General features: G+C 45.5%; 1 protein-coding gene and 1 long non-coding RNA gene across 6 annotated transcripts in view; one reads left to right on the top strand and one right to left on the bottom strand.

Annotated features, from left to right (window-relative positions):
- LOC113879204 overlaps nucleotides 1–2,822 on the top strand; it is a 34,655-nt gene extending 31,833 nt beyond the window's left edge. For both annotated transcript variants that reach the window (XR_003507236.1, XR_003507237.1), the window contains one exon: nucleotides 1,424–2,822. This is a non-coding gene — a long non-coding RNA (uncharacterized LOC113879204). The remainder of the gene's footprint in view (nucleotides 1–1,423) is intronic.
- A 1,397-nt stretch (nucleotides 2,823–4,219) lies between these two features.
- GDNF (glial cell derived neurotrophic factor) overlaps nucleotides 4,220–22,795 on the bottom strand; it is a 28,463-nt gene continuing 9,887 nt past the window's right edge. For all 4 annotated transcript variants that reach the window (XM_027520237.1, XM_027520239.1, XM_027520236.1 and 1 more), the window contains one exon: nucleotides 4,220–7,349. In XM_027520237.1, coding sequence (XP_027376038.1) covers nucleotides 6,865–7,349 — 485 coding nt within the window. In that variant the 3' untranslated portion in view covers nucleotides 4,220–6,864. The remainder of the gene's footprint in view (nucleotides 7,350–22,795) is intronic.

The raw sequence follows: 22,795 nt of genomic DNA, 5'->3' as shown, positions 1-22,795 counted from the left end.
ACCCCACCCATCTCACACACCCACCCTCTCTGCTCCCTGCTGCCCAAGCCACTCAGACTCCAAAGCTCCACCTTTTCAAGCCAACAGCACACCAGGCCGTCTTAGTCCTGGCTTAGCTCTCAAGTTGCTGCTGCCTAAAACACCCTCTTTTCTTCAACTCCAGTCTGGGAAATTCCTTCTCTCTTTTAACCATCTGTCAGGCATCCACCTCCAGAACACCATCCTTGATACCTTTATCCACCCCACAGCCTCAGCTGGGTTTACTATTCCTCTAAGCTCCCATAATACACTGTGTCTCTTCATCACTGCCCTCATCATTTGGTATTTTTTAAAAGATATTTGTTTACTTATTTATTTGGCTGTGCTGGGTCTTAGTTGTAGCTTGTGGGATCTAGTTCCCTGACCAGGGGTCAAACCCAGGTCCCCTACTTTGGGAGCTCAGAGTCTTAGTCACTGGGCCATCAGGGAAGTCCCACCACTTTGTACTTTAATATTCTTATTTGAGATGGCTGGATGGCATCACTGACTAGACGGATGTGAGTCTGAGTGAACTCCAGGAGTTGGTGATGGACAGGGAGGCCTGGCGTACTGCGATTCATGGGGTCGCAAAGAGTTGGACACGACTGAGCGACTGAACTGAACTGATTCTTATTTCTGTCCCTCTAATCTGGGATGCTCTTGAGGGCTTTATCTTTATATCCTTATATCCTCCTCTGCTAGGAGATAGATATTCACGAATTAATTGAATGAATGAGGCCCACGTACAAGAAGTGTGTTAAAATCCCCTACATGTCCCAATTGAAAGACTTCCCCAAGTTAAAAGGATCTATTCCGCATATTTGAAAACCTCATCTTGTTTGTCATGCCCACCTCAGCTGGTTCTCCTATCTCCTGGGGCCTAAAGTCTTCTCTTTGCCTTCCTCACCATCTGCTCTTCTGTCTGACCCGTTCTACCTCTCTTATCCCCTCATGTCCTGATTCATGTCTTCTCAAGAAGAGTGAGTGAGTCTTAGAAGGTTAACAGCCATGCTTAGGTTTGTTTCCTTGAACAGGAAGTAAATGCAAATATCCTGAGAAGACAATCTAACTTTAAGGGTGAGAAGAAAGTTTTTTGTTTGTTTATTTTATAGTTCAAGATTGGCTTTAATGATTGAATAAGATGGGGAAAACTAGAAAAAACCTGTGGGTAGAGGACCTGGACAGGTTGTTGCTGGCAATGCACTCAGAGCTGAATCACGGCTTTTGTGGGTCAGAGGCCCTCAGTGAGTAATCATTTTAATAGTCATGTCCCAAATAGCACATGCCCCAAATGCTGCACGAGACATAGTTATACTAAGAAATTAGGCATGTTTATCTGAAATTAAAGTTATCTGGGAGCCCTACTGTGTAGTTGTCCCTGACTCTTTTTTTTTTTTTTTTTCAGGTTTTCTTCCCACCTGCTGCTCTTGGAGGCGTTCTGGCACTTTTCAGGCACCTGTCACCACATATCCTCCACCCCGACTGCACTCCCATCATCGTTATCCTCACCTGCCACGGGGCTGGGACGTGGCAGCATATTAATGATCACATATGAGTAAGTGGATGCTTTCCTCTTGTTTTCCCAACTCTCTATTTATTTTCAGGGATGACGTGGCAACATCTGGATTTGATTTCATTCAGGAGGTTGTGTGAGGAGATGAGAGTCAAGTCAACTATTGCGTGGGATTACAGTAACACCTTTTTTAAACAAAGATGCGTCTCAAGGAGATACTTGGGGCTCAGACACTTCCTTACCTGGTGGAAAACGCTTGGGGCATGTGGCTGACACTTTCATCCCCTCCCTGCCGCTGTGCTCTGAGAAGCGAAGGTGGATGGTGTGAGGAGTGGACTCCCTCCTCCCTGTGATGCTGAGGTCAGGCAGCAAGTCAGCCGTGGCCCAAGAGGGTCCCTGTGTGTGAAGGGGAGGGGGCTTTCTGTTTTTGAGACTTAGGTTAATGGAATTCTGATTTCCCATCTTTACATTGGGAGTGGACTGGTTCTTTTAAAAGTTCTTTTAAAGTGTTACTTTGGCATCAGATGCATAGGAGAAAACCAGCCCAAGATGATGGTGGGCACAAGCCCCATGAGACCATCTGAGCCTGGTGTCCAGGGTTCTGACCCTGTACTCTCACACCATCCTCAGCAGTAGGGACTCTGATGCCCAACAAGAGCCATACTCCTCTGAGGACCACTGTGAGGGGACATCCACCCCCGCCCCTCCACTCCAGACTATGGGCCAGCCAAAGCATTGGTGGTTCTAACAACTTGAGTTGGGTGAGCATGTGTGGTAAGCATCATGAAAGTTGCTTTTCTCATTGCTGCTAAGAATTTCCCAGCTTTCAACATACTCTCTTTCTTGGTTGAATGGAACTTCCAAAGCTGACCACTGGTTAATCATGCTGAACAAGAAACCCACAATGCCCAAATGTCCAGAATGCGTGTGTGTGTGTGTGTGTGTGTGTGTGTATATACGTGCACATGGGGAGCTCCCTAGCTGTTTCCCCATGTGTTTCTGCCTTTTACAAATCTCCAGTCCCCCTCTCTGCTCATCCCCATGTTTACAGGAGCAAGCAACATGGCCCAAGGTAGTTTCAAGGGATGGTCAACAGATATTAAGAGAAAGCAAACAAAGCGATAGACATTTTCATGGTCCATCTGGGGAAATCTGCACACTCCATGCTACTCCTGGGTGGTCACAATGTGCATTAGTTTAATAAAGGCTCTAGTAGGTTCTACATTTCTCTTTTTAAATTTATTTTTGGCCCTGTTGGATCTTCATCGCTGCACAGGTTTTCTCTAGTTGTGGCAAGCAGGGGCTACTCTGTAGCTGTGTGTGTGGGCTTCTCATTGCAGTGGCTTCTCTTGTGGAGCTCAGGCTCTGGGGCAGGAGGGCTTCAGTAGTTGTATCTCGTGGGCTCAGGAGCTGTGGCTTCTGGGTTTTAAAGCACAGGCTCAGTAGCTGGGGTGCACGGCTTAGCTGTCCAGTGGCATGTGGGATCTTCTGGGGCTAGGGATCAACTCTGTGTCTGCTGCATTGTCAGGTGGGTTTTCTACCACTGAGTCCACTAGGGAAGCCCTACATTTCTCTTTTGAACTTCAAAAAGATGTTATATAACTCAATGTTTTCCCAACTTATTTGATCAGAGACCCACTCCATTTTTAAGGAATGTCATCCTGGGAACACACTTTGGAGAAATGGTAAAGGGAGAGGAGATGAGCAAGTGTTTGCATTCCTCTCCGAACTGTGGACCAGAATTTAGCGTGGAGAAAGCGCCCAGGCCTAAGCGTTGCCCTGGCGGCAGGACTCCAAGTGCCCAGGGTGGGTACCAGGCACTATCCCGGCCGGGAGAGGGAGGGCGTTTCCGGCACTGTACTGACGCGCTCCGCTGGAAAGTCTAGGCTGGTGGCCACTTAGAAGAGTCTTAAGAGCATCAGTTTTGTTTTGGGCTTGAAACGCTGTACAAGGCCGCCTTTTAATAGTCACAAGGCCTCGGGTGACACAGCACGGGGTGTCATCCGAGGAGGAAGCGTGCTCTCCTCCCCCAGCCCCGAGCCATGGCATTTCCTCTCTTCGGTGTGTTTTTCTTGCCACCAGAACAACTAAGCCCGGGGCCACCATTTGCACAATTCCCCGGATCCTGCTACTTTGCGGGCGGAGAACCCACGTGAACCTCGGGCGTCACCCGGGATTGTGCAAAGCTGTGGCGCCGTCCAAGCGCCTGCCTGTCGCAGGGTTTTGCCAGGACACTCCCATCTATTTCTTAAGTTCTGCCTCAATGTGACCTCTCGCTAGAGCAGGCCCGTTATTTTCTATTATGATACCCTATTTGTATCCTTTATAAATGATGACTCATTTATTGACACTCAACCCCCTACATACTTTTTGGAATATTGCCTTTCCTCCTCAAATGAAATATCAACTCCACAAGGAGAGAGCAGAGCTCAGTCTCTGTTGAGCAGAGATTGTTGTGGCCACTGTTGGATCCTTGGTGCCTTGGACAGTGCCTGGCACAACGTTGCAGTCTGTGGAATGAATAAAGAAGAACTTTGTAAGTTCTTCCCCACTTGAGTACTGATTGGTTGTGGAGAGTTGATGGACAAGGTCACTGACCAACCAGTGGCTGAGTGGTGAAAGGGACGGACTTCTAGCCTGAGTCAGCTGTGGTCCCTGGGTCGGTGAGATAGCACAGAAGTAGAGAGAGCAATAGAAATGAGTTTTTATTTGTAAAAAGTTACAAAATAATATTGTACAAAAATAAAGTCTGTAGAGAACTTTGGTTGTATAACACAAACGACTGAGACAGATCAGAGAAGTCAGAACTTCCCAAGATGTGCACTCCTTACTGGATCAGATGGTAATCGCAACAATAAAGAAAAAATCACAAACTTTACCCTTTTGTGGCTTTGGCAGAGCAGTTTGCTTCAGTGAAAACCTGCTTATGGTGTGTAGGTGATGCTGGGAAGGAGCTGTCAGCATCCGCTGAATCCTACCGCCCCTGTGGGCAGAGAGTCTCCACAGGGAGCTGGGGCTAAGGCTGACCCCTGGGGACGCCGGCCACCAGACCTGCCAGGACTCTCTGAATTGGACAGATGATCTGGGGCTGCATCAAATTGCACTTCATGAACGACCGGTAAGCTCGACCTGTCCCTATTTTGAGCAGGCCATTCCTCAGCAAGTTCCCCTCCTTAGGCCCCAAGAGAGGGTGAGAGGCAGGCCCTTTTCCTCTATTTCCAAGTCGTGCAAGGGGAGCAGAAAGAACAGAGCAGGCAGAGTGATGGGCAGCTTGGGTCCTTGGGGGGATGTCTGGTGCTTCTTGATTACTTTGTAAAATTTACATGATTATTTGAGGGAGGCCAGTAGGCTATTTATTTGCCAAATCTGTACCACTTGAGCTAATAGCCACTAAGGTAGTGATGTAGTGATAGATAACCTCTTTGATAAAAATCCCTTTTATGAGATATGTCACAAGCTCTTAAAATAGGGCCCAGTGCATTGAGCATGGGGGCAGAGACCAGACAAATCCATGACCTGGTCGCTGAGATAGTTTTTCTCACCCTATGTCCCTGCTCTGTCAAAGGCTTTCAGTATCCATGTGGTGGGGCAGGTGTGCCGAGGCTGGGCCAGGGCCCGTCTTCCACATCCACCCTTCCCGACCACCTTCTTCTGAGGAGGAGTCAGGTGTATGGGGGCAGCCCCTGGTGGCTTGCATGGCAACCAGGCTGACCCCACTTCCAGAAGGCCTGCAGCGCTCCTTGGCTATGCTGGGCCTAGACGTGTTTCTCAAGAAGGCAGTGGATGGATGGAAGGATAGGGGAAGAGTCTCCACTATCAGGGTAGAACCCCGGCTACTTGAGAGAACTGTTATTTTGAGGTCAACATGGAGTCCAGCACCACCTACTAGAGACTTTAACCTTTGACATATGTGGTTATGCATATCACAGATAGATACATGTGGATGGGAGGGTGAGAGCTTCAACACAGCAGGAAATGGATGGAGCACATGGCCTGTCTGCTGGGACAGGGAACCATGTAGAAATGAGAGCAAATGCCACGGTCTCCACACGCTGCTCCTGAAAAGGAAGGCCCATCAGAAATGTTCCTTCTGACATGTTCCTCTCTAACATATAAAACCAGGTAAGATGCTGAGACCTGGAGGGTAGAGGGGGGGTGGAAGCACACAAGGGCTTTTCTTAAAAAGGTAAAGTAAGTGATTTTTGCCTAGCGAAAGTCTTTTTAATACTTTGAAAAGCATGGACCCTTGACCCCAATTAAAATTTCCTTTGCCACCTTCCTTTGCATTTTGTGAGCACATATACTTTGGCACCTTTGAAAAGAAACTTTAATAAATAAGGGAAAAAAAAGAGAAACTCATTAGTGAACGGTAATAAATAACAATAACTTAAATCTCAATAAATATCTTCTCTATATTTCTGTATCTGAAACAGATGCATTGCATCGAGTAGCTTCTCTGGTCACTGGTGACCACGCATAACGGAGCTGGGGTGTATGTAACATCTGTCTCTCTGTAAACCGACAGCCCAGCGGCCTCCCTGCCCCGGTGCAGCTGGGGGCCTTCCCGCACGCTCTCCTGCAAGAATGCTGCCGAAAAACCACACTGGTTTCCTGTTTCCAAGGGCAGAAAAGAAATACCTTCAGGTTTGGTTTTAGTCATGAGGACAGCCTTTTTGGTTCCTAGCCAACTTCTTCCCACCCCACACACCATGTTCGAAATCAATCACCCACCGTTCCCCAAAATGCTGGTTGGAGTAAACCTCAGGCCTGAACCTTCCAGAGCAAAGGTTACTAACTCTCCTGGATCTTTGATTTTTTTTTTCTCCCCTCCTTTCCGGGGTATGTCTCCACTGAGTGACAGAAAAATAAACCTCTCTTTGCTTTCAGCAGTAAAACAATGACAAGGAATGACACCAGGAGGGCCGTTTCCCTGGTGTCTCTAGACATGTGAAAGCAAACCACAGGAGATACACTGGTTTGGTTTCAAGTGCATCCGCGGCTGAGCCCGGGACCCATGGCGGTGGACTGTATCAGATGAAACGACGGCAACACCCAACCAGGGACACCGGCCCTGAGCTTCCGGTGACGTCAGCTGCCATCCGGGAGAAGGCGGACGGCTGTCTTTTCTCTCTCTCCTGTCCAGTTTTCTGTAGCTGGATCTCCCTCCACCAGGCTCCCACAATGGCTGCCTTCCTCCTCCTCTGCCTCCACGTCCTCCTCCTCCGCCTCCTTGGTCCTCATCTTCCACTCTGGGCAAACATTTTCTGGGAACCTTGGTCCCTTTCTTTGCACTGCAGCAGGAATGCAATACACAGCGGTCTCTGGAGCCGGAGTCAGATACATCCACACCTTTTAGCGGAATGCTTTCTTAGAATATGGTAAACCAGGTTATCATCTAAAAAGGACAGGTCGTCATCAAAGGCGATGGGTCTGCAACACGCCTGCCCGACTTTGTCACTCACCAGCCTTCTACTTTTGGATAAGTTTTTTAATATTTTGTCGTACATTGTTTCGGCTGCATCGCAGGAGCCGCTGCAGTACCTGAAAATGAGTTCCTCCTTGGTTTCGTAGCCCAAACCCAAGTCAGTGACGTTTAGATGCACGGCGGTGAGGACGCAGCCGCGATTTCGGCCCCTCTGGCCGCGCCGGCCTTTCCCTCTGGCACTCTCCGGGCTGGCGGCCGCCCCCTGCCGGTGCCGCTCTCTCCGAGGAAGCACGGCCATTTGTTTCTCTGGTGACCTTTTCAGTCTTCGAATGGTAGCTTGAATAAAATCCATGACATCATCAAACTGATCAGGGTAGTCCTCTGGCATATTTGCTGTGCAACAAGAAAACAGAGATGGATACATGAGGCGAGAGCAACGACCATTTCAACGAGTCTCTAAGATCGGTCTCTCTGAAAGGCGACCCAGTATGGTCCCCCCCACCCCGCCCATGGTGAAACGACCCCTTCAGGGACCACTGTACACCCCCAAGGACAAAGGCCAAAAGGCACCCTCCAAGATTCCCAGGAAGGAAATTCAAGACTAACACGGGAGGGGGATGACACACTTCCTTGTGGAGAACAAATCCTTAGAAATGGAATTTCCACGTGGATGACGTCTGCCATTTTTAACAAGTCTATGTTGAGATGCTGATGGAGGGTCATTTCTTCTAATAAGGGTAACCTGCAGTCGGGGTTCTCAAATGTGTGGGCAGGACTGTGCTGGGATACTCGGGGGAAGATACAGGGACCTGGCCGACCCTTAGGGGGAAGTGTGGGAAGGGGCCAGGGAACCTGCACCAGTTTAAGGAGCCCTGGGGGAGTTCTGAGGTAAGTGGTCCCTGGGCCATACTTTGAGAAACCCTGTCTTAGAGGGTGAAAGAAGGATTACTCTTGGAAGACACTGCTGCTTTCACCTGGAATGTCAAGGTGAAAGTTGACATTCAGCTCCCTGAACTCCACCCTGACTTAACACTTCTGCCCTGCTGAGTGGAAGAACCATTTGGATAGATCACATGAAAAAGTCCTGAATTCAACTATGTTTTAAAACTTCCTTAAAAGACATTAAGAGACTGAAAAACAGCCCACTGTTCACTAATAAAGAGACTAATTTACCACTTCTTTGGATTAGCAGGACTTTAAAAATACAAGGTCAGATCATATGATGTTTACATGCATCACAGCAATACATGGAATGCAATGCTGCCTGTGGACAGGCGCGGTGGGGTCCTGCCTCTGCTGCAGGCTGTCACTACGATTCCCAATGGCTTTGGCTGCAAACAGGACAACACACATACTTAGGAAGATCACATGGAGCAGTGACTGAGGTGATGCTTCTAGGGTATTGGAGACCTTTGGGCAAATGCATGACTTCAAGGTTTTTTGGCATTTTTGCTGTATTTCAAGCATTTGCTTCAGCTGATCAGGTAAGAGAAGAGAAACTATTTGAACAACTGAATACATTTCTAAAAGAGGAAAGTAATTCAAACGTCCATGTATTAGGCACTAGACCTTTTATGCTCCCCTCATCACTTTTCCAGGGCTTCCTTGGTGGCTCAGATGGTAAAGAATCTGCCTGCAATGTGGCAGATGTGGGTTTGATCCCTGGGTTGGGAAGATCCCTGAAGAAGGAAATGGCAACCTACTCCAGTATTCTTGCCTGGGACATTCCATGGACAGAGGAACCTGGTGGGCTACAGTCCATGGGGTCACAAAGAGTCGGACATGATCCCATTTTCAGGTAATTAGGATGTTTAGGGTTATACATTGTTTAGAAAAATATACCCCGAAAGAGTTGTGAGCAAGAGTGAACTTTTTTTTTTTTTTTGCCAAGACCATGGTAAAGCAGAGGATTACATTGTACCTAACCCATGTCAAACTGTTTTGTTATGAATGAATTGCTAAAACAGGTATCAGGTATCCTAGTGTGTAAGATATAATTCAACTAAGAGGCAACTTAACCATATCTATTCCTCTTTCTTACCTGTCTATACAGATAGCTAATATATAATATTATCTATATTAGGGCAAAATATAGGACATATAGTAATGAAAAGAGCAGGGATGGTATGGAATTTCGTAATTCTAACTCTAAAATCTGGCACTGGGTGGTTCTGTGCACAGAGGTCTCGAAGCTGCTTCCACTGGTGTTTGGCCAGTCACCTCTTGCCTGGATAATCTCACCAGACCCGAGCCCCTGCATTCCCTTACCCTCCTTCAGTTTGTCTTGCACCTGGCAGCCAGAGCGATGCTCTTGAAACTGTGAATGCAGCTCATGTCCCTCCTCTGCTCCAAGCCCTCCAAAGTCCACACTGGCCTAAGGTCCTCCCCGACACCCCCCACCCTCCACCCCAGTCCCAGCCTTTGTCACCGCTGACCTCGTGTTCGACCTCCCTCCTCCTTGCTGCCTCCCTTCCAGCTCCTCTGGCCTCCTCCCTGTTCCTCAAACACAGGGTTTCTCAACCTCAGCGCCACTGACACTGGGGCTGGCACATCCTTTGTTGTGGGTGCGTTTAAGGATGTTTAATTACACCCCTGGCCTCTACCCAGGAGACACCCGTACTAGCCTCACCCCCATCCCAACGGTGACAAATGGAAGTGTCTCCAGATATGACCAGATGTCCCCTGGGGGCAAAACTGTCATGGCTGAGAACCGCATACATCAGACACGAACAGGCACTCGGCCTTTTGCTGGCTGTTCCCTCTACATAAACGCTGTTCCTACAGAGAACCCAGTGACTCACACTCACATCCCCTGCAAGTCTGCTCAAAAGTCACCGCGACCCAGCCCCACCTTGACCTCCCTGTTTCAAATTTGGTTCCTCCCAACCCCGAATCCAGATCCTCCTGCCCTCTTCCCCGCAGAGCATAATACTCAACCTCCTCCAACACACTGTCGAACTTTTCTCATGGTGACTATTTGTTGTCTGTCTTCTCTGAGCGAATGTCACCCCCAGGAGGCAGGGACCTCTGCTTGGCTTGTTCACCAATGGATCCTGGGAGCTTACAATAGGATCTGGTCCCTGGAGGCTGGCAATGGTTTTTTGTTTTTTTTGTTTTTGAACGACTTAGGTCACTTTACGAGGGTAGAGAGTCCTTTTTATTTCTCAAGGGGACACTTGGGCTTCAGTTCAGCCACACTGTGATGAATTGAAAGTCTCCAAAATACACAGTCTCCATCACATGGGCAGCCCCAGTGCCCAGAAGTACAGTCATCTCCCACCTGAGAGCAAATAACTGTCTCAGAGCTGCCTCCCTTGCCAGCTTCCCCTGCACCTTTACAGTGTCAGCTCTTAAAGCCCACCTCATTCCGAGGATTCTGAAAGGCTCTGGCTCCGTGGGAGCAATGTTTCCTCCAGGAATACTGGGAGAGTGGGAGGGTATTTGGATTCAAAATTTCCTCTGAACCATTTTCTACCTGAGTCCCTTAGGAATCTTCTTTCCTTCCTTCCTTCCCACCTTTCTTTGTTCCTTCCTTCTGCCCTCCCTTTCTCCCTTCCTTTCCTTCTCTTTTCTTAAAATTAAAAAGAAAATTATTTCTTGGCTGTGTTGTGGGGCTTACTGGATCTTAGTTCCCAGAGCAGGGATTGAACCAAGGCCATGGCAGTAAAAGCACCAGGTCCTAATCACTGGATCACCAAGGAATTCCCTAAAAATTTTAAAAAATCACTCGATATTAAAGACATGAACTACTTATTTTGACAAATGAGTTGCTTGTGCTATTTGTGACTTTTTTTCAACAATAAGCTATATAAGAGAAAACTAGGTGTGCTTGATTTCAAAAACATGAACAGAAGTCTGAACTTCTAACTGATAAATTAGTGATTAGTCAAAATACAAAAAAAGAAAAAGCCTTTAGATTTCTGAAAAACAGTTTTACAAAAGGATCACATGATGGGATTCCTGGTTCTTTTTAAGAACTCTTGAATAGATCATTAAGTTAAGAACCTGGGAATATGGAAGCTAAAACTGATTAAGAATCAACTAAACTGATTAACAATCAACTAAAGGTTAATCAGAAATGAGTTAATGTTAGTTGCTCAGTCGTGTCCAACTCTTTGCGACCCCATGGACAGTAGCCTGCCAGGCTCCTCTGCCCATGGGATTCTCAGCCAGGCTTCTCCAGGCAAGAATACTGGAGTGGATTACCATTTCCTCCTCCATGGAATCTTCCTGACCCAGGGATCGAACTCAGGTCTCCTGCATTGCAGGCAGACTTTTTACCATTTGAGCCATGAGGGAAGAAGCCCCAATAAATTAGTGATTAGTCAAAATACAAAAAAAAAAAAAAAAAAAAAGCCTTCAAATTTCTAAAAGACTCTTTGTTTTACAAAAGGATTCACATGATGAAGTCTCTGGTTCTCTTTAAGACCACTTGAATAGATCATTATGTTAAGAACCTGGGAACATGGAAGTTAAAACTGATTCAGTTGATTAAAACTGAATCAACTAAAGATTAATCAGAAATGAGGATGAAATATTACTGAAAGTTTAACATAAACGGGAAAACATTCAAGTTCAAAAGTTCAGCTTACACTAGTTTAGACTCATTAATTTATCATGATAAATTACATTCTTTTTACTAGAGTTATAATGATGATTTGAATCAGCATTTATAATGTTTTATTAATTGCCCGACAATTTCAAAGTTCCAGAAAAACACTGTCCCTCCTTTTTATGACATTTCGACTGTATGCCTTTGTCCACTGGCTTTGCTTGCCAGGTAAAATATAGAATACCAAGTTAAATTTGAATTTCAGATAATTAGCAAGTGAATTTTTAGCGTAAGCAATCCTCAGTAATGATTGGGACATACTTATCTTTCACCGTGAGGATGTTTAACTCCTTTTTCTTTATCTTAATTTCTACTTGGCTTCCTTGGGGTGATGTGTGTAGCAATGTGGGTGCACTGGTCATTTGTGCTTTGGGGTGAGGTGGTGAATGGATCATTAAGCTTGAATTAAAAGTCTTTCGGACACTGGGGAAGCAGTCAATCCATGTTCCCGGTGTTAAACTGAAGAGAGCAGCTATGAGAACTTCTCCCTTCATGGGACATCTCCCTCATAACTTGTTGTTAAGGTGGAAATATTTATTTAAGCCTCAAGTTCAGGACATAGGCAATTCTAATTAAACTGAAGGGATTCCGCCCTCCCCATCCTCTTCTCCTTCTTGAAGAATAGAGTAAAACAATAAATATTTATGCTGAAAGTTGTACATGGATATGAATTTTGGAAACTAGAAAAGGGCAACATGATATTTTCCAAACCACAGAGCAAAGAGGCCTGTCTCTTCCAATGGAAAATTCCTAATCCCAGGCCTTTTGCTGCTGACTGAGTTCATTTCTAGAGAGACCTCCATTTATCAACACGAGGTATTTGTGGGGTGTGTTGGGAGCCATGCATCTCACTGAGCCAATCTTTAGCATCCTGCAGAGGCCCAGTTTACTTGCACAGCCCAGGCAAGTAAACGCCCCAGCAGGAACCAAGAAACCCATGGCTGCCTCCATGTTCCTGGAATTCACTGAGCAAAGTGGAAAGAAAGGGGCTTGCATTTGGATTAGTTCCCCAAATGAAGACTTGATGTCATATCACTTTCTTCATCCTATAAAGGGCTTGGCAGCATGTCAGCTACACAAATGGCCCTTGTTAGTAAGAACTTTGACAGTAAAATACTGCAAACCACAAAAGAGGAGCATCGTTTTGAAAAAACAGGTCAAACACTTGCTCATTTCCCAGACCCACTTGGAGGCTCGATCTCGGAAAATACGGACATCTAAAAGCTAAAGTTTTTGAAAAATCAAAATGCTCAAATGCATTTAAGTCATCCTTTTAGTGTGCAACTAAATATTTTGGCATTATTCTATTTAAAATATTTAAACTTTGATGTGTCCTTCACATAAACAATGTTATTTAAACAAGTGAAACCTTGTACTGGGCCAGACTCCGGGAACAAACCAAACTATTCACTCCCCAGACTTAGCCTTCCTCAATTATGGGAAAAAAACAATAATGCTACCCCAGGAACAAAGGCCTGGGATACTGACTATCTTGTAAAGTTAATTGAGTTTTTATAGGAACAATGGTGAGACCTAGGAGTACTCCTTGTAATAGCCAAACTAAAAAGCACATAATTCAAAACATTATCTTGGCTAGACTGGCATTTAGTGGACAAAGTTTTCTGTTAAATGTTAGATTTCTCTTAAAAAAAAGAGTACAGGTTAATGATACTTTAATCAAAGAGGTCATTTTAGATTCCTATTGGATGGTTGCCCTCCTCTCCCCGGCCGGGTTTCTGAGCTACTTTTCAGCCAGTCTTCCGCCCAGGGGCCCTGGAGGGAGCCCACAAGCTCAAGGTTGTGCACAGAGTAGTGAGGATGTGACCCCTTACCTAGAGTGGGAGGGGTCTCTGTGGGGCCCAGAGAAGAGGGGCCAGGACTCTGGTACCCGCAGAGGGCCTCTTGGATAGGAGCTGTCTTCCAGGCCAGAGCCAGCCTCAAGGATGCAGGGGTGCTGGAGAGAAGACCCAGATGTTCCTTGTTCTGGGGCTCCTGCCTCTATGTTTCACTGGAAATCACCCAGCTGCTGGGTACTGGATGGGCAAGAGTTAATACGCTGAGGTCCACAGACGTGACCTACGGCCTGAGCCAGGGCCACACAGGTGAGATGCGCATCTTCAACCAGCACCCGGGAGCCCTCGCTCCAGACAGTGCCCAGATCTGGGGTGGGCTCGACCCTGGATACGAGGCCTAAGATGCTGCGTCTGGGGGCGCTGGGGGGCTGGGCAGCCCACCCTCACGTGTGGAGCCTCCCCTGAAAGACGGTCTACAAAAGGAGGCGAGTGGAAACTGCCTGGGCAGGGGAGGACATATACTCTGATACTCACTGCCCACCTGAAGCCCAGGTAAAGTACAAACTGCTCTGTAGACCAAGTGTATGGAAAAGAGAAGTTCTCTCTCTGTGTATGTGTATACTCATGCACACATATACACGCATGTATGTGCGTATATACATATACACTTCTATGTGATTCTGCATGCTGTGCTCGGTTCTGTCTGACTCTTTGCAACCCTGGGGACTGTAGCCCACCAGGCTTCTCTGTCCATGGGATTCTCCAGGCAAGAATACTGGAGTGGGTTGCCATGCCCTCCTCCAGGGGATCTTCCCAACCCAGGGACTGAACCCGCATCTCCTGTATCTCCTGAAATGGCAGGCGGATTTTTTTATCCCTGAGTCATCCAGGAAAGACCAACACATACATACATGCACGTCTGTATGAAAAGAAAAGATCAGCCTAAGATTTATATAACCTCTCAAGAGAATTCCCAACTAATGTCATTCTTTAGAATGTTATTTTTACTTTTCAATAATGTACAAATAGGATTTTCTTTCACTAATATTGAAATAAGAACTACATGGTAGAGCCTCACCTTTAAAATTCCTCATATTACAAATGGCATCATCCTGTGTTATAAGCGATCGCTTCCTTGGTGTACTTAATAGTCACAAGAGAAAGGTCCCAACCTGAACTTGAACCCCAATGACATCCCTGCAAGGTTAAAACAGGGGTCGCATAGTATCTGTACTTTATAGAGCAGGAAACTGAGGCTCAGAGAAGATAAATATCTATCCGCCCAAGGTCACGTGGCTCATAAAAGTGCACTCAGTCGGTTTGGTTTCAAAGCTCAGACTGGTTCCAAGTGCTCCTAGCTGCCTATCTGTGTTTAAGTAAAAATTCCATGTGGTGCAGCTTGTCTGCTCTCAGCCTGTGGCAACTTACTCTGGAAGGAGGGCAAGGTATGCTGACTCCCCCTGCATGCATTTATCACATTCAGAACACGAAGGGAGAAACACTTTCCATTGGAAAGTTCAGCAGGCATGGAGGTGCATTAAGTAAATTCTGAAGTTAGGCTGCCACGGGCCACAGAATACAGTATATTGTCTCCAAAAAGGGAAAAGCATGCGGGTCAGGGGCACCTCTCCCAGCTCCTGGTCTTGCATGTCACTCCAAGGCAGAACTGGCAGTTTCCCAGTAAAAACCGGAAAACCGGCAGCCAAGGGCGGCGGCAGATTCAGACAGAGAGGCCTGTCTCCGGAAGCTCCTCAAACTCACACTGGCGCCAAGTGACAAAGTCTCACTGCAGAGTTGGAGAGGACAGAGCCTGGGATTCCATCCGGGGTCAGTCCCTGCTCAGCCTTGCAACCTTGGACTAGGCAATCCTTCTGAGGTCGCCTATCCCTCTGGGGTGGGAGGGGGGCTCCCCAGTGCTGACACCCTAAGATGTGGACAGTCTTGAGTCTCAGTGGGAAACCCCTGCCCCACACTCATCTCTAGTCATCCCCATCAGGGAGAGGACCACCTCTGCTGATGTCCCAGCGCTATTCTGCTCAGCCGCCACCATTGTGGCCCCAGGAGACCCCACGAGAGGTTCTAGCAGTCCTAAATGTTTTTTTGTTTGCCTCTTGTCTCAACATCTTGGTTACTTTTGAAATAACCAAGTGTCACCTTCCTATGTCGTCTTTAGGAGACGTGAAGGGATATGTACAGAGGGCCGTGTATCTGAGTCTCAAAATATCCAGGTTCTTGCGGGAGGCAGCCTTACATTTCAGTCTCCACCTGGAAAGGCAGAGATGGAGCCCATCATCTCTGAGAACACAAAGACACCAACAGGCTATGCTCCTCCAGCCCTTCTCACCCAAATGGCCAACAAAATCGGTTTTATTTTTCAAAATAAAACATGTTCTCAAAATCTCTGTTTTATTCATTTATGATTTTGCTGCTTCTATCATATGTAGGTCACACTTTGACCAATGTCACACATACTTATGAGCTATACCATGTCTGGACTGTTTATTCTAAAATTTAAGAAAACATGCTTAGGTCTTAGAACTCAGAGGCTAGAATCATCCACGGCAACCACTGCCAAATGGATTGTGAGAGTCCCACAGCTTGTCTTGGGAACTGTGCACCTTGGTTTTAATCTGACCTTCCGTGACCTCTGAAATGTACAGTGTTGGTCCGGGAGGATGTTCCAGTTCTCCGAAAAATTCAAAGTTCTGTCATCTGCTATTTAAAAGTTTCGATTTTGCCACTCAATTGAAATCATTTTAAAAAAGCGCCCATGGGTCCCTAAGCAGTAGATTGCTGAGGTTATCTTGCACTATGTAATGACTCCCCTGGCCTTCCCTTCCTATTTTGGACAGAGTATTCACCTAGCATTAGATAGGCCATCCTGGTCACTTCAAGAAGGGTCCACGGCATCTATTCTATCAACAGTCACCAGCTGAGGCCATTTACTAAGTCATTGTGACCACTGCTGGAGTTACTGGAGTTACTCTTCGTGACCAGTGGCTGGCTGGTAATAAAACATGACATGGGTTTATTTGTAAAGTATTTGTGTTATAAAAACACCAGTGTTTTGTCGTTTAAAAAAGTATTTCTGCATCCTCTCAAGGCAGAAGAAAAGACCAACCAGTTCAAAATTCAGAAAAAGGAGTTCTGGATATACTGTTAAAGGCCACTTAGTCCAACCAAAATGCCATTTTATTTACCATCTCTGCCTACTTTGACCAACATCACACATACTTCTTAGAAATACCATTTCTTGACTATTTATCCTACAATTTAACTAAGAAAACTTATCATCATTGTAATTGAAATTACTCCATGAATACAAATAGCTCAAAAACTTTCACTCAGGAAAGATGGACTATATTCATTTTGTTATTCAGATTCCAATTGCTCTGATTTCCACCTATGTGGTCCATGCTCTTATTATAGTGATGTTAATAATTTTATGGTAATACAGAAATGGCTCCCCTGAGGGGAAAAATGTTCATTCTTCTGCTTTTAAGTCAGGAAAACACCCAGTAGGGTGTCCATTTGTCAGCTAATCCATGAATACCTGGTGTGAGCTGAAAGCACTGCACAGCCAGCTGTAAACACCTCACACTCAAGAGTGCACACCAGGGGCCCTGCTACTGTCCTTACAAAACACTTTATGGGGAGGGTGAGAAAGTTACCCAGTGAAACTAAGCACACACAAAAGGAAAATATCCCTTGTGGTATTATCAGAGGTGGGTGGTTTTTCAGGGGAAACCCCAGAGGAACCTGGAAAGCAAAGGAACCTCACTCCCTCCTTCCCAAAAGGCCCTGTCTGCAGTCCGAGGGGCCTGGCAATTACGATGGGGCCTGCATCCAACTTTCCTGGGCCCTTCCCCAGGGCCAGCTGAGCACTGCTGTTGTCGTTTGGCTGCTCAGTCATGTCCAGCTCTTTGCGACCCTATGGACTGTAGCCTGCCCGGCTCCTCTGTCTATGGGATTTTCCAGGCAACAATACTAGAGTGGGGTGCCATCTCCTTCTCCAGGGGATCTTCTTGACCCAAGGATCAAACCTGGGTCTCCTGCATTGGCAGGAGGACGCTTTACCACTGAGCCACCTGGGAAGCTATTAACTGAGCATTGGGTAGAAGGAACTCGAAGGGCCGGAGAGACCTGGGCAAGAAGAGGAAGGACTGAAAAGCTGAAAGGAGAATAAAGAGGATAAAAGGGAAGTGTTCTCTATCATTCCAGCCTGCCTGATGGATTCCTGCCATCAGAGTGAAGAGGGGCTCTCTACCCCTCAGTGAATGACTTCACTGGACTCTCAAAGACTCTTCAGGAAATTAGCTAGAAGTATCATTCAAGCCAGTCAATCCTAAAGGAAATCAGTTCTGACTATTCATTGGAAGGATTGACGCTGAAGCTGAAGCTCCAAGACTTTGGCCACCTCATAAGAAGAGCTGACTCATTGGAAAAGACTCTGGTGCTGGGAAAGATTGAAGGCAGGAAGAGAAGGGGATGACAGAGGATGAGATGGCTGGATGGCAGCACTAACACAATGGACATGAGTTTGAGCAAACTCCAGGAGATAGTGAAGGACAGGAAAGTCTAGCGTGCTGCAGTCCATGGGGTTGCAAAGAGTCAGACACGATTTAGCAACTGAACAACAATCATTCAAAACCAGCTGCATTCAAAACCTCCACTCGACTTTTCTCCTCCCTGACCTTCTGACATAGAAGGAGAGTTATGCAGCAGCGCGGTGTACTGGCAGGAAGTGGTCATGTGGTCCCAAGCTAAGTGTTGGGTTAGGCTTTCCCAAGTCTAGTCTGGCTGGGTTGCCTATAACTTTGTGCAGCCCCGACCTCCCCCTAAAATGGGGATCATTACTTGGAATGGGAGAAAAGATTTTAGCTTAGAGCCTGGAGGCATTTAACAAATGGCCCACAAAGTCAGGCCTATGGTTTTCACAGCTGATGATGATCCTTCATCAACATTACACTAGAGGAAGCAGTGTGAAGATCAACTCGGCTGGCTCATGGACAGAATGTACCCTGAAGGGGACGAGACACTGGCCCCTTGCTCATCCAGCGTGTCCCACAGAGCAGAAGGCCTGGGGGCCCTGGCATGGTAGGCTGTGGGCAGAAGGAGCAGACCCACCTTGGGAGTCTGGGCTGCTTCTTCCCTCTTCCTAGGAATGCCCTCAAATTAACTACACAAACATCAACTGACTCCATGAACAATATTTTGTGTTCACCATGGCATTGGTCAGTGTCTTCAGACTGTGGCATGTATCCCTCAGGGGGGCAGTATGTGAGGGCTTTCTAGAGTCTACGGGGAGTTTTAGAAGAATCCATGTCCAGATCCTCAACTTCCACATGAGCTGCATTCTAAGCCCGGTCCACAGACAAATACTCATGCAGCCAGTTTTACGGTCACCCTTGGACTTCCTCAGACAGATGCACTTCTTGCCCATCTCATTCATTTTACTGCAAGGCATGTCTGGTGGATAGATACCTGTAAGGACAGTCCGGGTGTGCAAGGCTCCTTGGGCTAAACTGGTGCTGGTGACTCATGATGTGAAGACACGTCATCATGAACACAGTGTTCCAAAGATGCGAACCTGAATCTAATCAAGTGCCAACAATCCCACAAATGCAACCCGAGCGGCAGTCTGCAGAACCGCAGGCAAGACAGCCTAGACTTCTCAAAATGTTGTAGGGGGAAAAAAGGGTTGGGAGCTAATTCCAGATTAACGGAGAATGAACAGACACAACAGTCAAATGCAATTTGTGACCCCTGATTAAGGAGAAAAACTAGGAAGGACATTCTTGCCAATTGAGGAGATGTGATTATGGACTATCTATTGGATAACAGCATTGTACAAATGTTAAGTTTCCTGAGACTGATAACTGAACTGTGGTTACATAAGGTAATGTCCTTGCTCCTAGAAGGTTCACACTAAACTATTTATTGTTAGATTTGAAAGTAATTCTCAAATGGTTTAGAAAAAAATAAATGAAGCAAAATGCTAACAAGAAGTCCATCTTGGTGAAAAAGACCCGTGGGTGTTCAGTTTACTATGAATATTTTACTGAGGAAAAGTCCCATATGAATAAATCAAGAAATATCAAACTGGGTGGTTCCATATTTCATTTTGGCCAGGCAGTCATGGCAAGGCATGCTCTGCTTGTCGGTCCATCCACCCATCCATCTATTCATCTTACAATTAGGATCCAAAAGGTAGTGGTTGCCATAGAGGCAGGCTAACATGTGTATTTGAAATGAAAATGAAGTTGGACCTTTTCTGATGAAAAAAATCAATGTATTTGAGCTGATACATTTGGATAATTTCCCACAAATTGAATAAGCTAAATTTGCAGCTCCAAAGTTTTGCCAAAAGTATTGAAGCACATGTCTAGCTGCCAAATGGGCTGGAAATTACTTCTGCTACAACTATTTAAAACTTGTTGGAAAATTACAGATGTTACCTTAGGAGTGTGTGCTAGTTTTTCAACATAATTTTGTAGGTTTACATGAAAAAAAGTTTTAAGACTTTCAAAAGTAGGCCTTCCAACTTAGTTATCCTATAAAATCATTAAAAAGTGGGTTTTATCTCTACTGAGTTAACCAGTTGATTCTCAGTGGAGACCTAAGATCTGCTTATACAAACCCACTCCCGTTCCCGTAGAGGGGACTGTGCTGGCTATGGGCTGTTGCCCTTGGCTTCCCATGTGGACACTCCCTTCCCTGGGCAGAACAGAAGCCAGCTGAGAACAAGCACCCCCCTGAAGGCCTCAAGTATTCGAGGAGACCTCACTTTGTCCCAAAGAGTTAGGGAGCCTTCCCTCATTGCAAAAAGCATCGATAGTTTAGGAGTGTGTGAAGAAATGCATGTTTCTCTTCCTAAAATGTCCTGATTTGGATTCTGAAGTATCATGAATAAAATAACCCTAGGTCCACTCTGGCCCAAACAGAGATCAAAGAAAGGGCCTGGAGGAAATATAATACTCCTTGCTTCGGCTAATTGATTTTCCTAGAAATACATCTTTCAGATAGTGAATGTATTTTTCGCAAGTCAAGATTTGTGTTTTCTTAATCTACTAATATGAGAGTGCAGTCTGTATTAAGCCAAAATTACCAGTTTGGGGACTGGAAGTTTGGGGTTTGAATTCTGGCTTCATCACTTACTAAATCTGTGACCCTGAGTAAATCTCTAGGTCTCATTGCTTCATCTGTACAATAGGGATACATAACATCTCTTACCCAGTAGAGCTCAAACTTACTCGATTTTAGGCCAATACATGAAATCCATTTAAAAATAGCAAATGCTGGAGAGGGTGTGGAGAAAAGAGAACCCTCCTACACAGTTGGTAAAGGAATGTAAATTGGTACAGCCACTGTGGAAAACAATATGGAGTTTCCTGAAAAAACTAACAGTTGAGTTGCTGTATGATCCAGCGGATCTCTATTTTCATAGCAGCACTATTCACAATGGCCAAGAAATGGAGACAGCCTAAATGTCCATCGACAGATGAATGGATAAAGAGGATATGGTGTGCACACGCGTGTGCACTCACACACACACACACGGAGGAATACTACTCAGCCATAAAAAGAATGGAATAATGCCATTTGCAGCACCATGGCTAGACCTAGAGATAATCATACTAAGTGAAGTAAGTCAGAAAGAGAAAGACTAACAACTATGATATCACTGATGTGGAATCTAAAATATGACACAAATGAACGTATCCATGAAACAAACAGATTCACAGATGTAGAGAACAGACCTGTAGTTACCAGGGGGCGGGGTGTTGGGGGAAGATGGGCTAGGAATGTGGAGTTAGCAGATGCAAACTATTATACATAGAATGGATAAACAACAAAGTCCTACTCCATAGTTCAGTTCAGTTCAGTTGCTCAGTCATGTCTGACTCTTTACGACCCCATGAACTGCAGCACGCCAGGTCTCCCTGTCCATCACCAACTCCCGGAGTTTACTCTATAGTACAGGGAATTATATTAAATATCCTGTGATAAACCATAAGGGAAAAGAATATAAAAAAAGAATACATATATGTGTGTATAATTGAATCACTTTGTTGTACAGCAGAAATTAATACAACATGATAAATCAACTATACTCAATAAATTAAAAAACCCTATTTGTTAAAAATTGGGTTACTACGTGAAAAGCAGAGATGTAGTGATACTAACTTTATTTTTTGTTTTTATTGTATTTATTTTTAATTGAAGTATAGTTGATATTTATATTCTTTATGTATCTACTCTTCTTCAGGTTTTCATTATATAGTTATTACAAGATATTGAATATAGTTCTTTGTGCTATACAGTAGGTCCTTGTTGGTTATCTGTTTTATATATATTAGTGTGTATCTGTCAGTACCAAACTCCTAGTTTACCCCCTCCCACCTTTCCCTTTTGGTAACCATAAGTTTGTTTTCTAAGTCTGTGAGTCTATTTCTGTTTTGTAAATAAGTTTATTTGTATGATACTAACTTTAAATTTTTATTTGTATCTTTTCACTTGTTAACAGGTTGATTCAATTATGCCCACACCTACACACTTTTTAAAAATAAGGGCATAGCCTATGCTATAGACTCATGAAGCCTGGGGCTTGAATAATTTTTGCAGCAAGAAGGCTTAGCAGTGAGATCCCACTTGCTGCCACCTGCCTGCTTGAGATACCCCAGTGGCACCCCGCTGCCATCAGAAACAGAGCAAGCACCTTCTTTTCCTGGATTTTACAGCATCTCATAATCTGGGTATCACCTACAGAGATAGCCTAAATTTCACACCACTTCCCGCCACCTGTTCTCAGTACTTGGCGACTGGTCTGGCCTCCTCCTTGTATCCACCACCTGCCCCTTCCCCATATCGTGATCACAAACTTGCCTATGCTTCTCCTTGGTCTGGAATGTGCCCTTTTTCCTTTTCCTTCCTTTCCTAATGCACATCTTTCAAGTGCTAGCTCAAATCCTCCCTCTCCCTCGAATTGTTTCCTGCTATGATCTCCAAATCCTAGTGACTTCATCCCTAGGAATTCTTACCATGACCACAGCTAATGCACACGCCTCGGTAGACATAGCTATCTGTTGGACTGACAGTCCGCCCACCCACCCACCCACCCATCTGCCTATCCATAGTTTACAACTAGATCATAAGCTATTTAAGTTCACAATTTTGCCTTTTAGATGCCCACACAGCACCTAGAGCATGAAAGATATTTAATACTTGCTTCCTGATTGAGCTCAAGTGATTAAATAATATGTTTTAATTGAATAAAGAGGCTATGGACCATTAAGTGCTAAGTAAACCCAGAAGAAAGCGACATTTGGAAGGGAAAATGCTAGAGAGCTTTTATTTTTCTATCAGTGAAAGGAGAATCTTCTGAGAATAATTCTTTGGCTGTTGGATCAGCCTGAGGTCCTAAGACTGGCCAA

The sequence above is a fragment of the Bos indicus x Bos taurus genome, chromosome 20, assembly GCF_003369695.1.
Source record: "Bos indicus x Bos taurus breed Angus x Brahman F1 hybrid chromosome 20, Bos_hybrid_MaternalHap_v2.0, whole genome shotgun sequence".
Classification (NCBI taxonomy): domain Eukaryota; kingdom Metazoa; phylum Chordata; class Mammalia; order Artiodactyla; family Bovidae; genus Bos; species Bos indicus x Bos taurus.
The sequence above is the reverse complement of the archived record's forward strand: the minus strand, read 5'-3'. Positions and strand labels throughout refer to the sequence as shown.